The 15,601-nt window shown below is 44.5% G+C and overlaps 1 protein-coding gene and 1 non-coding gene across 4 annotated transcripts in view; one reads left to right on the forward strand and one right to left on the reverse strand.

Annotated features, from left to right (window-relative positions):
• Window positions 1-15,601, reverse strand: part of PKNOX2 (PBX/knotted 1 homeobox 2) — a 283,944-nt gene that overhangs the window by 9,859 nt on the left and 258,484 nt on the right. For all 3 annotated transcript variants that reach the window (XM_033172676.1, XM_033172677.1, XM_033172678.1), the window contains one exon: window positions 14,062-14,181. In XM_033172676.1, coding sequence (XP_033028567.1) covers window positions 14,062-14,181 — 120 coding nt within the window. The remainder of the gene's footprint in view (window positions 1-14,061; window positions 14,182-15,601) is intronic.
• On the forward strand, window positions 7,403-7,504 carry LOC117060434. The gene has a single exon (XR_004427992.1). It is a non-coding gene; the product is annotated as a U6 spliceosomal RNA (small nuclear RNA).

Raw genomic sequence — 15,601 nt, forward strand, 5'->3', positions numbered from 1 at the left:
ATGTAATTTTTATGTTTTGTATGAGTTTTCTTTGTTTTATTTTTTGTAGTATGTATACTTTTTTGTAATTTGTATGTTTGTAATGTTTTTATTTGTTTGTTAATTTTTTTGCAATACCAATTAATTCTTATTAATAAAAAAAGAAAATTTGCTAGCATTTTGGTGCAAATTTCTCCTAACACACACACACACACACGCACGCAATTTTTGCAGGCACATTTCTGCAAATTAATTTCCCCTAACCTAGTGTGTGTTTGTAACTTACTTTCACAAATATATGTATTTTTATACACACTTTACACCAGTATATTAATTCTGTGCACATTTTTGGGTTGCAAAATTCAGACAATTTCAAAGGATGGCTGTGTTTTGATTCTTGTATCGTTTTGGAAGCTGCAAATCAGTTAAAAGTGAACTGAATCCAATTTCTCCTCCATCCTTACATATAAATGCCAGGTACCCTTTCCCCAGATTTTTCAAATAATTTCCTTTAAACAGGTTTGTTCTACTGTTTGGGCAGCAGAGGGCAGCAGCAACTTAGCTTGGTGATGGTAGATGAACCGTTAATTCCAATTTTGCTTGCTGCATAGCAAACAGAACCTTGATTTACAGCTTATCACCACAAAAGCTTCTGAATCACAACAGATTTTGGTTCTTGCTGCCATTCATGTTTCTAAGTTTTAAGCACTATGTTCAAAAAGTCAAGTTGATGGTACTATTTGCTACAAAGTCTAGGTCAGAGGCTATTTACTCTCCATAACACTGGAGAGTAAGTATTGGGTCCATACCCAATGAATCTCAGGCAGTCCCAGTTCTACATGGGGATGAAACTAATTTCACCCCATCCAGATGAAATGCAGATTTTAAAGGCAAAGGTCTTTTAAAATCTGCACGAAATTGTGAAGTTAAAACAAACAAACAAATAAATATACTTATAAGGAGGTCCAGTGGTTATAATAATAATAATAATTTATTATTTGTACCCCGCCCATCTGGCTGGGTCTCCCCAGCCACTGGTTGCAGTGTTGCCTCTATCCTTTTAACTACATGAAGGTCCCGCTATCCAAACGCTCATTATAGAAAATTCACTTATCCAAACGTGAAGAATTAGCAACCAAACCTCACTATTCACACCACAGATTCAGATATACGAAGAGCTGGACCTGAGTGTAGTACTGTAAACAAATAAGCAGCCTTAAATAAGCCTTACTTTTTTGTGTTTTGCAGGTCCTCGCAGCCGTTTCACCAGAAACCATGATGGGAGGGAAGGAGAGTAGGAGAAAGGGGGGAGAGACTGGACAACTTAGAGCATTTCCCCCCCCCCCTTCTTAGTTTGCCTTTTGCAAGGATTCAGGGGGCTTTCCCAGGTTCTTTTTTGTCAATTCAGGGTTAAGGTGCTGTGGTCAGGAACGCATTAGAAACTCCCCCATAGGAATCAATAGAAATCGTTGACTTGTTATGCAAATGCTCGCCGAGCAAACAATTTCCCGAGGCAGCATCGTGTTTGGAGAGCAAGACCTGTGTGTAATGTGCATCTCTCTCTCTCTCCCTCCCTCCCTCCCCCCCTCTCTCCAATTCTTCTTTAAAAGGCCCATGCCGCCATGTGCTTCTGTCACTCTCAGAGGAAATCGTACAAAAGAATCATGGTTGGCTTCATGTATAAACAAGGATCAGCCATGATCTTATCCTGCACCCCCCTCTAAGACAATGGAACATCATCAAGTCCTGTTGCTCCTAGGGTGACTTGGATTTCAAAGTGCACAGAGATGAGGATCCCTGGGCTGGCTGGATGATGCATATTGGAACTTTTTTTAAAAAAGAAAAAGTTAAAAGGATGGAGGTAACTTTGGTACCCTGGGGTCACCTTTGTTGGAATCTGCTGGTCTGCAGATTCTCAACATGATCTGATCTGATTTGAGTCTGCTTTTGAATCTGAGTTCTGTGAATTCTTCTCCCATCCAACAGGACCAGCGGAGGCTGATCCATTAGGGAGAATGGGGCAATGCCCCACCAGCCTCGGTCTGCCACCAGCAAGCTCACAACTGCCCGCCATCTTACAACTGACTCAGAGAGTGGCCCAGACAGTCAGTTCCCTCCTCCATAGTCTCTGTTTTGCCCTTGCAGAACTTAGCAGGGAGCAGGATGGGGTGAAGAATCAGAATTAGTTGGCCCTGCCTGTGTCATTGTCTCTGACTCCACCTACTGTTGCCCTCCCTGCTTTCGACCCCACCAGTGCCAATGGGCACCAGGTGCCACTGCACAAGACGTAGACATCTGTGTTGGAAATGGATGCATGGCAGGGGTGGCCAACCCTGTAGCCAAGGAGGACATCTGCAGGGCCACAGCTTCACCACCGCTGGTGTAAGGATTCAGGTATGAATAATCTTCAGCAGTGACACTCCGCTTTTATTCAAAGCCACCTGCCTGGCCTTGGACATTGCCTTTTTATTTTTTAGCTCAGATGCCATCTTCAGTAAGCTACTCGTGCAACACAGGCTTATAAAGAGACTCTCGTTTAATAAAAGCTGCTCTTGATTTAAAGCCCTCGCGAGGAGCTACAACTTCTAAGCTAAAATCTATAGCAAGTGATATTGGAGCAATTTTGCTTTCCCAAGATGCTTTCCCGATGGGTTATTTCTATCTAAGCAGAGGGGGAAAGTGCTCATTGGACATTTTAAGGCATTGCAGAGAGTGATTTCGAGCTATTGTCATAGTAAACTAAACTCAAGGACTGGAAGCTGAGAACGGAGGAATTTAAGAAATAGTAGAAAATGTCCAATGTAGCTTAACAGAAAAAAAAGTTTTCCAAGGAAACCATCTGCTGGTAGCTCCTTAGTTAGGGGTCACTGGGGTGTTGCCCAAAGTGGGGCTCTCTTGTGGCTGTGAAATAATTTTTGATTTGCCTTTACTGTACATATTTTAATTATTTTATTGTTTTTAAATAAAACACTTTTCGTGCTGGCTTCTTTTGAGTCATGCTATAAGCAGGATATAAATATGTCAAATCAAGAGAAATTAAAATGTATTTGGCATCAGTGCCTTTAGAAGCTTCACCAACTGCGACCTTTCCTGGGAGAAACAGGTTTGGCCTCAGTTACTCGCTAGTTATATCCAGACTGGATGACTGTCTACATGGGGCTACCCTTGAAGACTGGGCAGGACTTCAACCGGTGCAAAATGCAGCTGCTAAGATCCTAGTCGACCAGATCACATTACACCAATCTTATATTGGTTACACTATTATTAAGAGTAACATGATGGTTATTGCATGTAAAACAACAACTTGCAAAGAGGTTACCTGAAACACCACCTGTCCTATAGACCTGGAAGGTAACTTAGATCATCTGAGGAAATTCTGCTTGTGGTTCCACTCCCTATAGAATAGTTTATTGATTTTATGTTGCATTTTTGCTTTAACGATATTGTTTGTTTTTATGCTATAAGCCTCTTTCTCTTTCCCTCTCTCTCTCTGTATATTTTGGAGTTTAGTAATGTTTTTAAAATAAATAAATCATGTAAAATTTTCTAATATGTACATATATTAACTTGCACACACACACACACACACACACACACACACACACACACACACACACCTACAGTCAGCTTTCCCTTGCCTCTGTATCATGAAACATGATCATTCCCTCCCAAGTTTCTGAGTACTTCCACTTTGTCATTCAGTTCCTCCCTGTTGATAAGGACCAGGTCCAATACAGATGATCCCCTTGTTCCTTCTCCCACCTTCTGGGAAATGAAATTGTCAATGAGGCCATGGAGGAATTTCTTGGATCTTATATTCTTGGCGGAGTTTTAAAAAATTATAAGCTGCCTTGTGAGGCCTTGCCGTAAAAAGCAGAGCAGAAATACATTGCAATAAATGCTGGGGAGGAGTGACATTGCTGTCAAATGATCTCGTTTCTTTTACTTATAGGTAAAGGTAAAGGTCCTGCCAACCTAGCAGTTCGAAAGCACGGCAAAGTGCAAGTAGATAAAAAGGATCTGCTCTGGCGGGAAGGTTAACAGCGTTTCCGTGCGCTGCTCTGGTTCATCAGAAGCGGCTTAGTCATGCTGGCCACATGACCTGGAAGCTGTACACCAGCTCCCTCGGCCAGTAAAGCGAGATGAGCGCCGCAACCCCAGAGTCATCCGTGACTGGACCTAATGGTCAGGGGTCCCTTTACCTTAAAGGTAAAGGACCCTGACAGTTACGTCCAGTCGCAGACGACTTTGGGGTTGTGGTGCTCATCTCACTTTACAGGCTGAGGGAGCCAGCGTTTGCCCACAGACAGTTTTTATGGGTCATGTGACCAGCATGACTAAGTCACTTCTGGAAACCAGAGCAGTGCACGGAAACGGCGTTTACCTTCCTGCCGGAGCGGTACTTATTTATCTACTTGCACTTTTTTGGCGTGCTTTCGAACTGCTAGGTTGGCAGGAGCTGGGACTGAGCAATGGGAGCTCACCCCGTCGTGGGGATTTGAACCACTGACCTTCCGATAGACAGGCCCAAGAGGCTCAGTGGTTTATACCACAGTGCCACCCGTGTCTTTTACTTACTTTGAGCTAAAATACCTATAGCTCCTCCTCATCCCCACCTCAAAGGGAGAAGGTCTGCGAGAGGTTCTCTATTTGGGATCTCTCCATGATTCAGAGTTTGACCTTGGGCAACTCAGAACCTATTCCGCCTGCCAAATCAATGGAAACTGATTGACAGCCCTTATTTGCCGGCTGTGCAATTTAATTAATTAATGGGAAAGGTGCTTTGAAAACAGAAAGATTTATTGCAAGTGTCTTCCCTGCAGCCTGAAGGAACAAAATGCAGCACCATCGAGGGGAGAAGAGCAAACCTCTTCCTAGGCAGGACAGCTCTGCTTGCTTCTGTAGCAGCTGTGCATGTGGGAATCTAAGAATGCACCTAAGCTCAGAGATACTGCTTAAGTGCCACTGATGTGTCAGGCAACTTCCCTCTCATTCGGCAGCAGCTGGTGTCACTTGGGACTGGTAGGGTGGCAAGCAACAGACCATCATGGCCAATGCTAGGCAGAGCTAACCAAGTCTAGTTTGTCCCCACCCTCCTCCCTTCTGAGTTCTACAAGAGCAACACTCAGGACCCACCTGCACTATATATTTAAAGCAGTACCATACCACATCCATTGATTCCCCCAGAGAATCCTGGGAACTGTAGTTTATTAGGCATGCAGACCCACAAATCCCAAAGTGGTTCAATAACCAATCCTTCTCGCCAGGGAACTTTCGGGGTCCTGAAAGACCTACATTGGCTCCCAGTACATTTCCGAACACAATTCAAAGTGTTGGTGCTGATTTTTAAAGCTCTAAGCGTCCTCGACCCAGTATACCCGAAGGAGCGTCTCCACTCCCATCGTTCAGCCAGGACACTGAGGTCCAGCTCCGAGGGCCTTCTGGTGGTTCCCACCCTGCCAGAAGTGAGGTTATGGGGAAACAGGCAGAGGGCCTTCTAGGCAGATGCGCCCACCCTGAGGAACACCCTCCCACCAGATGTCAAGGAAATAAACAACTATCTGACTTTTAGAAGACATTTGAAGGCAGCCCTGTTTGGGAAGTTTTTAATGACTGATGTTTTAATGTATTTTTAATCTTTTGTTGGAAGCCGCCCAGAGTGGCTAGGGCAACCCAGCCAGATGGGCGGGGTATAAATAATAAATTATTATTATTATTATTATTATTATTATTATTATTATTATTATTATTATTATTTAGATTTTAGGTCTCTTTACAACTCTCAGCACCCTTAACAAACTACACTTCTCAGGTGAGGATCATACCTACTGTCAGGGCTGGTGTTTCCTCTTTCGCTGCTTGAGGCGAAATGGGAAGTGCTGCCCTGCCTCTGCTGCTGGTTCTACCGCCACAATACCTGCCACTGCCACCTGCTCTGCTGCCACTGCCTGCCCTGGCAGGTGGCACCAAATTCTAACCAGATCACACCCCAAATGGACACGATCTTGCCTGAAACTGGCGCTGACCTATCTTGCTCAGTGTTGGCTACACTGACTGACAGTGGCTCTCTAGGGCTCCAGGCAGGAATCTTTTCACAGCATTGTCTGGAGATGCCAGAATTCAACATGGGACCTCCTGCAGGTAACATGGTGAGACTGAGCGGCGGAGGAAGACTCTCGGGCACCTGGGGTGGAGTGCTCATGGGCGGGGCGAACCGCCCATAGAGGTGGCATGGCCCATGCCTTCCCTATGGGTGCCGCGCACCCCATCTCTATGGCCGCTGAACGCCCCATCCTGTCCCTATGGGCGCTGCACAGCGCCCTTAGGGAGGGACGGGACAGGGCACATGTTGCGCTTAGGGATGGGGCGCACCATGGGGCCTCAGCCACCCTACAGCTGGGGGGGGAGGGAGCCAGCGGACAACGCAGAGCCTGTGGGCGCCGAGACGCGTGGCTCATACACACTGCACGCCCCACGGTGAGTGCCGCCAGCCGTTTTGTCACCCCCCACCCCTTCCTACGCCCCTGGAGACTGCTACCAGTTAGGCACGAAAACAATCCTGTATGGCTTTCATGGAATGTTGCATTTGTGAGCTTTTCACAGTCACACATTACCATGCGAAGTGTTTTCTTTAAATGTCCCTTTGGGCCACCTGTCTAGCAAAACAGGAAGATGAGAGCAAGGGAGGGCAGACTCTAGGCTTGCTGCATCCACTCGGTGTTGTTGTTTTTTAACTAGAACCTTGAGATCCCTCACTGGAGCCAGGTGCAAAAGGCCCACTCTTGGGATGAAGGACCAGGGTGCCTCTGAACAGCTGCTGAACATGGTTGAGAGGCACCTTGGTCTTCAATCTGTTGTAAGGACCAGAACTGGACTGAGGGAGGCTGGAGGGACATTGCTGCTGCCGTGAATGCTGGAACAACAACAACAACAACAACAACTTATTATTTATACCCCGCCCATCTGGCTGGATCAGAGCTGTCAACCTTCCTTTTTTTTTGCATTGGGAAATGGCCATACCTGTCAACTTTCCCTTTTTTTGCAATGGGAAACGGAGCTGGAATAAGGGAAATTCCCGCAAAAAAATAAGGGGGAAAGTTGACAGCCATGGGCTGGATTTCCCCAGCCACTCTGGACAGCTCCCAACAGAATATTATTATTATTATTATTATTATTATTATTATTATTATTATTATCATTATAAAACATCAAACATTAAAAACTCCCTAAGGAAGACTGCTCCCTGCTGCAAGGCCCTGAACAGCTAAAAGGGGCTCCTGGGAGGCCAGAGGGACATTGCTGGAACAACTCTTGGGTTGGGGCAACTGGCTAAAATGTTTTAAAATGTTTAAAACGGTTTTAATTTTGGTTCCTCTGTTTTGTTTTTGTTGGGTTGGGGTTGATTAAATGTTTAGTTGGGGTTGGGCTTGCTTCAGCAGCTCAAATGCTAAAATTGGAACAATGCAGAGAAGATTAGCATGGCCCCCGAGCAAGATAAGAACATTGGCAGGATTACTGTAATAACCGGCAGTTTTATAAGAATATATATTTAAAGTGGATGGATAAATGAGTAAATTAAGTTAATATGGAACATGCAGAAAATATAAAAAATAAATTTAAGGAACCGCAGAAAGAGGGGGAAGGAAGTCGAGTTCTGAAGTGTTAAAATGATTGTAAAATTATTGAAATGTATAAAACTGAAAATAATAATAATAATAATAAATGTTTAGTTGGGGTTGGTGGTTATTTTAATTTGGGTACAACTGTAAACCGATTATTATGGTTATGATTATCTTCTGTTGATTTATTAGGTTATTTATAGTCTGCATAAAATATTCTGTTTTTTTAAAAAATGTCTGATGTTTTATTATGTTTTTATATGTGCTGTAAGCTGCCCAGAGTGGCTGGGGAATCCTAGCCAGATGGGCAGGATATAAATAATAAAATTATTATTATTATTATTATTATTATTATTATTATTATTGAGTTCAAAGCCCTTCCACACACAAAATCCATTTCTGTTTGCCTCTCCCCTCCCCATTTCAGTGGTGGGGAGTCATTTTGTTGTTGCAGTTGTAAACAATAAGGGGTCGGACACTGTTGTGGATCTCCTGTTGTGGATCACCCAGGGGATCTGCCATTAGATCTCTCTTCTGCCCTCCCCTGAGCTACACCTATGAGAAACGGTTGCCGCCTGCCGTGAAACGCAGCCCATTGAACTGATCGCTAAATGAACACGCCCCCACACCCCCCAAACTGAATGCGAAAAACATTTAAATTAAAAACTGCATCCTAACGACCTCCTTCTCCCCCAAAGCTTCAGGGATAATTGGGACAAGAAGCCTGGAATGCCCCAGAGTCTCTTTCTAACAGTGCTAATTGCATAAATCTGTATTAATTGCTGTGTAAAATAGTGCTCTGGAAAATCTGCCAAATGCCTTTTAATTCTTCTGCAGTTGGAGCCAACTGTTGTGAACGGATGATGGAAAATAAAAAAAAACCGCTCCTCCAGGCAGCATCCTATAGGCTATGGCACATTTACAACAACAGCTGAAACAAATGAGTCACAGAAAGGGCGATGTACCTAGGATGTACATTCAGCCCACCTCCTGTATTTCATGCAAAATTGCTTGCCGTGTTGTATTTTCCAGCCTTGTATCATTTTACAGGCTCCCAAGATCCAAGCAAAGGCTTTCCTGGCTTCTCCCAGAACTCGTCTCAAAACATATATAAAACATGATTTGCCCTGCTGTGTATGATCAGATGTAAGATCCACTCCAGTGATCTGTTTCCAGCGGTTGCCAGCCAGATGCCTTTGGGAAGCTCGTGGGCGGGATAATGGTCCCCCTTGTCCAATGTCCCAAGCATCTAAAGCAGGAGTAAGGAACCTGGACCTCACCAGAAGTAGTTGGGCTCCAATTCCCACCAGTCTCAGTCACATTGCCAATGACTAGGGGAAATGAGGGCTGCGGTTCAGCAATATATGGAGAGCCACAGGTTCCCCATCTGTGATTTAGTGCATAATGAGTATTGCACCAGGACCAGGGAGACCTGGGTTCAAATGCTCATTTGATCACAAAGGTGAACTTGAGCCTCTCTCTCTCTCTCTCTCTCTCTCTCTCTCTCTCTCTCTCTCTCTCTCTCTGCTTCATCGCAGGGCTGTTGTGAGAATAAAATGGAAGCAGGAAGATGGGGACCATGCATTTTGCGTTGAGGTCCTTAGGTGAAGGCCAGGATATAAATAAATGATATAAGTAAAGTATAAAAAGAACTAATTAAATAAATGATACAATAGACCTATCCTTTTCTAAAGAACTATCTGTGGTCTAAACCACTGAGCCTCTTGGGCTTGCTGATTGGAAGGTCGGCAGTTTGATTCCCTGTGATGGAATGAGCTCCCATTGCTCTGTCCCAGCTTCTGCCAATCTATCATCTTGAAAGCATGTCAGTGCAAGTAGATAAATAGGTACCACTGCAGCAGGAAGGTAAATGGTGTTTCCATGCTCTCTGGCACTCGTTATGGCTCTCCGTGTGCCGGAAGCGGTTTAGTCATGCTGGCCACATGACCGGGAAGCTGTCTGTGGACAAACACCGGCTCCCTCGGCCTGAAAGCGAGATGAGTGCCGCAACCCCATAGTTGCCTTTGACTGAACTTAACCGTCCAGGGGTCCTTTACCTTTTATTATAATATTAATTATGCATCGTGTAAAGCGGGGCATTGCACTGTAAACTGCAAACATGCTGGGTGGAAATCAACGTAGCACAAAGTGGGGTAGGTATGCACATAGGTAACAAGGTCTGCTTGCGCAATGGGACTCACCCCCCTCCTCCTGCACATTCTCTAAATCTGTTCCAGGGGTCCCTCCAACCCTCCAGAGAAGACAGTCCCACTGAGTGAGCACAGTGTGCAACAATGCCGTTGAATCGTGCCTAGTGGATTATAGCTGGTGCTAGTTCTACTCAGAGTAGACCCACTGAAATTAATAGACAAAACTAACTGGGAACCAATAATTTCAGTGGGCCTACTCTGAGTAGCTTAGATAGAGACATCTCATTGCCAATGAATCCCACTGGTCGACCCACCCCAGGTTGTGATATAAGGAGGGACACTCCCAGCATTAATAATTGTAACTGTTCTCAACTGCTCTCCTCCCCCCCCAGCCACCCACCTACCTTGACTTACTAACACATTTTATTTGTAATATTTAGTTCAGCTTTCTATTTACTTTCAGCTTTGTAACTGCAACCCAATATAAACCATGTTTACCCCAAAGAGATGTGTATCACCCTTAGCTTAACTTAGTGAAGCAGAATTTTAAAGAGCCAAATTTAAAAGTTAGGGCTGAAGCTGAGGGTGATATTACTTGGTGGGTTGCATATATTTGTCACCTGCTTCCTTTGTTACCCAGTGATTAATACATATACTAGCCAAACACAGCCATTAGATTCTATGTTGTGCATTGTGTTGTTTACATAACACAGATCTTGCAAAAAAGGGTGACATCTAAGGTTTAGAAATATGAAAAAATGTGAATCATTCTATAGCTTAAAATCGAGCTTTCTGGTGTAGAATCCAGAAAAGGTGCCTGCATGTTTCTAGTCCTCATTGAGACGTGGGAGCAGAGTCTTATAGGAAACACGCAAATGAGTGAAATGACGGGATGTGGGCAATTCCAGCTTCCGTCCATCAATGGAGAAGGAACAGAAGGAATGCTGATCCACAAGGGAGGGGAGGGGGCTGAATAACACATGAGAATGAAGAGGCCTGAACCAGTCAAAGAAGCCCAAGCCAGTAGGATACATCTACAAAAAGGCTATTATGCCCCAAATTTCCTTATGAGACTGTGGGTTGGCATATGCATGTATGATGGTCCTTGGTTGTCTAGCAAATTGGAATATATTTTCTCTCTTGGGCACTAGGTGGCAGCTATAGCCCTGAATATGAGAGCATGCAATGCTTCCAAATAATGGTCAATTTCCCTCTATCCAATAATTTTGGCAAATAGCAGGGAAAATGCAAAGCATGGTTGAGCTTTCCCTCTAGAGGAACTCTACCATTTATTGCAGAATATGAACATATTCCGTGTGTTCTAGACATAGACAAAATTGGTGCCATTGTGCAAATTGCTTCCTTCCCAACTTTTGCAGCAGCTGAATGTAGGCTGCTTGGGACTATGTGATCTTTGGCTGATCCAGAAACAACAGGCAGACATGACACACAGAATCCTGCCTGGGGGCTTCCTATAGGCACTATAGGCACCGTGAGAACAAGGGGGGCTTTTGGTCTGATCCAGCAGCCAGGATCTTCTGAAAGCTATTGCGTTCAACAGGCCAAGATACATTGGAGTGAGATGTTTTGCTTTGTGCCAAAATGCCACATGGATCAAGTGAGTGATGTTTCAAACATTTTAAAATAAGGGGTAGGGATGGGGAGAAATTTGATCCAGTTCACATTTGAACCTGAATTTATCAAATCTGTGCTTTCAAGGAAAACCAAACACAACCTTCCTTCAAAATCTGAATTTTTGCAATGCAGTTGTCCTATCAACCAATGCATCTATTAGGGGGAAAGTTTGCATAAAAATGAATGCATCAGTGGAACTAACATACAAAAAGCGTTATGTTAGGAGACAGTGCTTTCAAAAATGTGCACATCAGTCAAAACTACAAATGTCGAAACTACAAAAATAAAAATGTAAGGATTTCAAAATCCAGATCCCCAGATCTGAGTCTTTGGATTAGTATGAGGACTCACATCAGCCATTCTTTCTGACATGCTCTCTCCTGTCCCTCCCTTTAAGCTAAGCCCACACCAAGCTAAATGTTGCCAGTCATGTCTTGTGGTCTGTCACATGCTTGACAGCTGCCCCTGTTTCCTAAGGCCAAAGAAGGTAGTAAGATCAATAGATTGAGTGAAGCCCCTGATAGGCTACGAGACACAACTTACGGGTGGCATTTGATGTGGAGGATTATAAGTAGGTCAGGTTTGCTTTAGTCTATGATGACTGCTCCACTGTCAGAGGCGCTAAGCTTCCGACTGCCATTTGCTGGTATTCACCAGTGGGGAAAAGTGCTGTTGTGCTCAGTTTCTGCTCTCAGGCTTCCCAAAGACAGCTGGTTGGCCACTGTGAAAGCAGGAGGCTGGGTAGATAGGCCATGGGACTGAGGTCCATCTATATCTATATTCAGGGAGAAACGTGCTAAGAGGAAGGCACGCTTGGCAAATCCACACCGTGATCAACTCCCACCCGGAAACCAATGTCCCCACTGTGGAAGGACATGTGGATCCAGAATTGGCCTCCACAGTCACTTACAGACTCATGGTTAAAACTGTGTTTATGGAAGACAATCTTACTCGGCTACGAGTGATGAAGAAGAAGAAGAAGAAGAAGAAGAAGAAGAAGAAGAAGAAGAAGAAGAAGAAGATATTCAGTACTGACTGGTGAGACATGCGGGTTGGGCACTCTTCCTCTCCTGGCTTTCCAACACAATGGGTCGCTACCACTTACCAAGAGGAAGAGGGGAGGTGCGAGGCATGGGGTGCTTGGTGCAGTTTGGCGGAGTCAATCAAACACTCCTGCCATTGCATGTTGAGCTTCCTGCGCCTCCCCTCAGTAAGTGCCAGTGACCTGCTGTGCTGGGAAGCTGGGATGGCAACAGTGCCTCACACGTTCTGCCTCACTGGATGCTACTGAATCTCTCTCTCTCTCTTTGTAGTATATCTGTATCTATATCCAGTGCTTTTTTTTCTGGAGAAACTCAAAAGTACGCAGTGCCGGCACCCTTTCCCCTAAGCACTGGTTAAAAGTAGCCCACTTACTGTAACAACTTCATGGTTAGTAGTGTCAATTTCCCCCCCATAGAAGATTGGCACTGACTATGTCTGTGTGCACCCATAGACACATATCTCAGTCTTGTTAGCAACATAGGTAATAGAAATCAAGAGTGCAGAAATTGAGAGAGCTACTGTATTTACGTTTTTAAAAAAGATTTTTAAAATTGGTATTTAAAAGGCTGCCTCCTTTAGGCTCTTTCTTTCCCAAGGGGTTCTCCAAGTATTTTCCCATGGATGATTGGCTGGGAACACCTGTGTGACCAGTCCAGGGAGAGAAGCACCTGACACCTTCACAATAATGTTTTCATCGAATACTGAAGGTGCAATTCTTGTCCTTTGACCCTTGAGTTGCATATGTTTAGAAGCCACCCTAATCTTGTGATTATAAATTGTTTCCAACTGTTTTTAATGTTGCATTTTAAATCATTGTGGACACGCCCTGGGACCTTAGGGTGACGGGCAGGTAATATTTGTTTGTTTGTTTGTTTGTTTTTACCCTCACTCTGAGGGCAATTGTCTATGTTTACCCTCAGTAATGCTGCCCCATAGTCAAAACCGATTGGCTATGTAGTGCTGTGACATTCTATTCACTTAGCGATCCCTGATTGGTTAGGATAAGTTGCCCAAGAAAACACAGCTTTAACCGGAAACGGATGAACACAAATGCACTGAAGTCAGGAGAGAGAGGAGGAACAAGCGGCAACAGCAGTAAACGGGTTTCAAAAAGGTGTTTCCAGGAAATATTTTAGTCCCGCTGAAAACAAGATTTTTGAAAACTGAAACAGGTAAACATTTGGCACACCCTAGGCCTGGGTACAAAGGTGTTTGATTCTGTGTAGCCAGATGCACCTAATGAGTCCCTTAGAGCCTGAGAAGTCTGTCATTCTTTGGTACAGTGTAGTAAAAGGAGGCCTTTCCTGCCCTGCTTGCCATTAGTATGTGCATTGTGCGTGCTTAAGCTGCAGCAGCACAAGTCACTGCTTGCACCTACTGTACAGCTACTAAAGCAGATCCTTAGGAATGGGCTGTTTGGCTTTTTCCTCTAATCCACAAGATAAAGAATAGTGCATAGCTTCCTGTCTGCAGCCTCTTTCTCTGGCTATTGTGAAGATGTTTGTGCTTATCCTAGATAAGCAAGCCACTTCATGGAAACCCAGGCAGTGAGCACCCTTTGGACTGGCTTCTCCTTAATGGGAAAACGATCCCAAGGGGTTAATCGCTCAGACACACTTGTTAACTTCTCTCACCATAAGATGCTGGAAGAGCCAGGACCGCATGATATTCGTGGCATGCTTCGGCAGGACTCCTCGTTTGTTCTTTGACTTTTTATCTTCGCTGTCAAGGAGGGAGGTCAGGTCCAGGTTAACCTACAGGGCAGGGAAAGAGAAAGGGAAGCTTAAGCAACAATGCAGGTAAAAAAGAGGGGGGGGAGGAAAGGAAAAGAGGAGCCCGGGTTGCCATGGTGACACAGATCGCAACGTCGGTCCGATTTCACGGTGGCTCTGCGAGGCTGGAGAGGCTTGTGCTATTCAGAGAGGAAGAGAGCAAAACTAACTTAGGAGGAACACTTAGAAGCTGGGAAAGAAAGAAAGATCAGTAGGCTTTTCCACTGTGCCAAAAGTTAGAGTTAAAAATAAATAAATCTGCTTATGAATGGAGATGCAAGACTGGAAGAGCCTTGCAGGGTCAGGCCAAAAATCCATCTAGCCCAGCATCCTGTTCTCATAGCAGACAACCAGATGCAAGAGTGCTCTCTCTGCCAGGAGATTATTGGTTTATTTGTTTCCCCCCTTATTTTTATTATGTACTTTGTGTTTTTTTATATTGTATTTTTGTGTTGTGAACCTCCCTGGGATCTATGGATGAAGGGTGTTTAAATGATGATGATGATGATGATGATGATGATGATGATGATGATGATGATGATGATTCTAGCAACTGACATTCTGGGGCATACTGCTTCCAACAGTGGAGGCAGAACATGCTACTCATCAAATTATGACCGCACACATAAACGGCGCGGTTTCATCCTACATTTTCATCTGCATAGTGGTTTGGACAGGGAGTGACTTACGATCTTTCTACTCGGAAAGCACCCTTGCACCAAATTAATGCTGGAAAGGTTGTGGAAAAGCTAATACATGGAAGGAATAATTTGAGCAAAGCTCAGGAAATCTCATCTCCAAACACTACTTTTGGGGTCGAGGCACAGACTTGCAAGATGGGGAGAATCATAAAAGAGAAAGTACCTCTAACTTTATCAGGTAGATCCCAAGTTCTACCCACAGCTTCTCCAGGTAGTGGAGGAAAGAAAGGCTCTGGTCTGAAACCCTGGAGAACCACTGCCAGTCAGTGTAGACTAGACTGAGCTAGATGAAGCAATAGTTTAAGGCAGCTTCCTATGTTTCTAAGAAATGATGTTTGCATCCTACCTCTGCTGCTACCTACCTGCAGCCCTACCTGAAAATCCAATCTGGGGGGATGCTGAAATCTTCTGCATGTGCTCTTGCCAGTTAATAGTGCAGAATGGCCCTAATTCTTCAGGCCAGTGGTTGTTTCTATCTTTTAATAAGCAAATGTCCACTGTTTTAGTCTTGGGGAGGTGGAAGTTGGGGAACCATCCCTTGACAACAGCTGACCAGCAACTCAAGTGCAGGCAACAGTGAATGGGTATTCTGGTTCACACAATGCAAGTTTGGGTACACCCATGGAGAGAGGGGAAGAGGGGAAGAAACTCAAGCTGCTTGCTTGTTGTGTAAACCAGCCTTTCATCTAGGGCTGGATCAA

The sequence above is a fragment of the Lacerta agilis genome, chromosome 15 (assembly GCF_009819535.1).
Source record: "Lacerta agilis isolate rLacAgi1 chromosome 15, rLacAgi1.pri, whole genome shotgun sequence".
Taxonomy (NCBI): Eukaryota; Metazoa; Chordata; class Lepidosauria; order Squamata; family Lacertidae; genus Lacerta; species Lacerta agilis.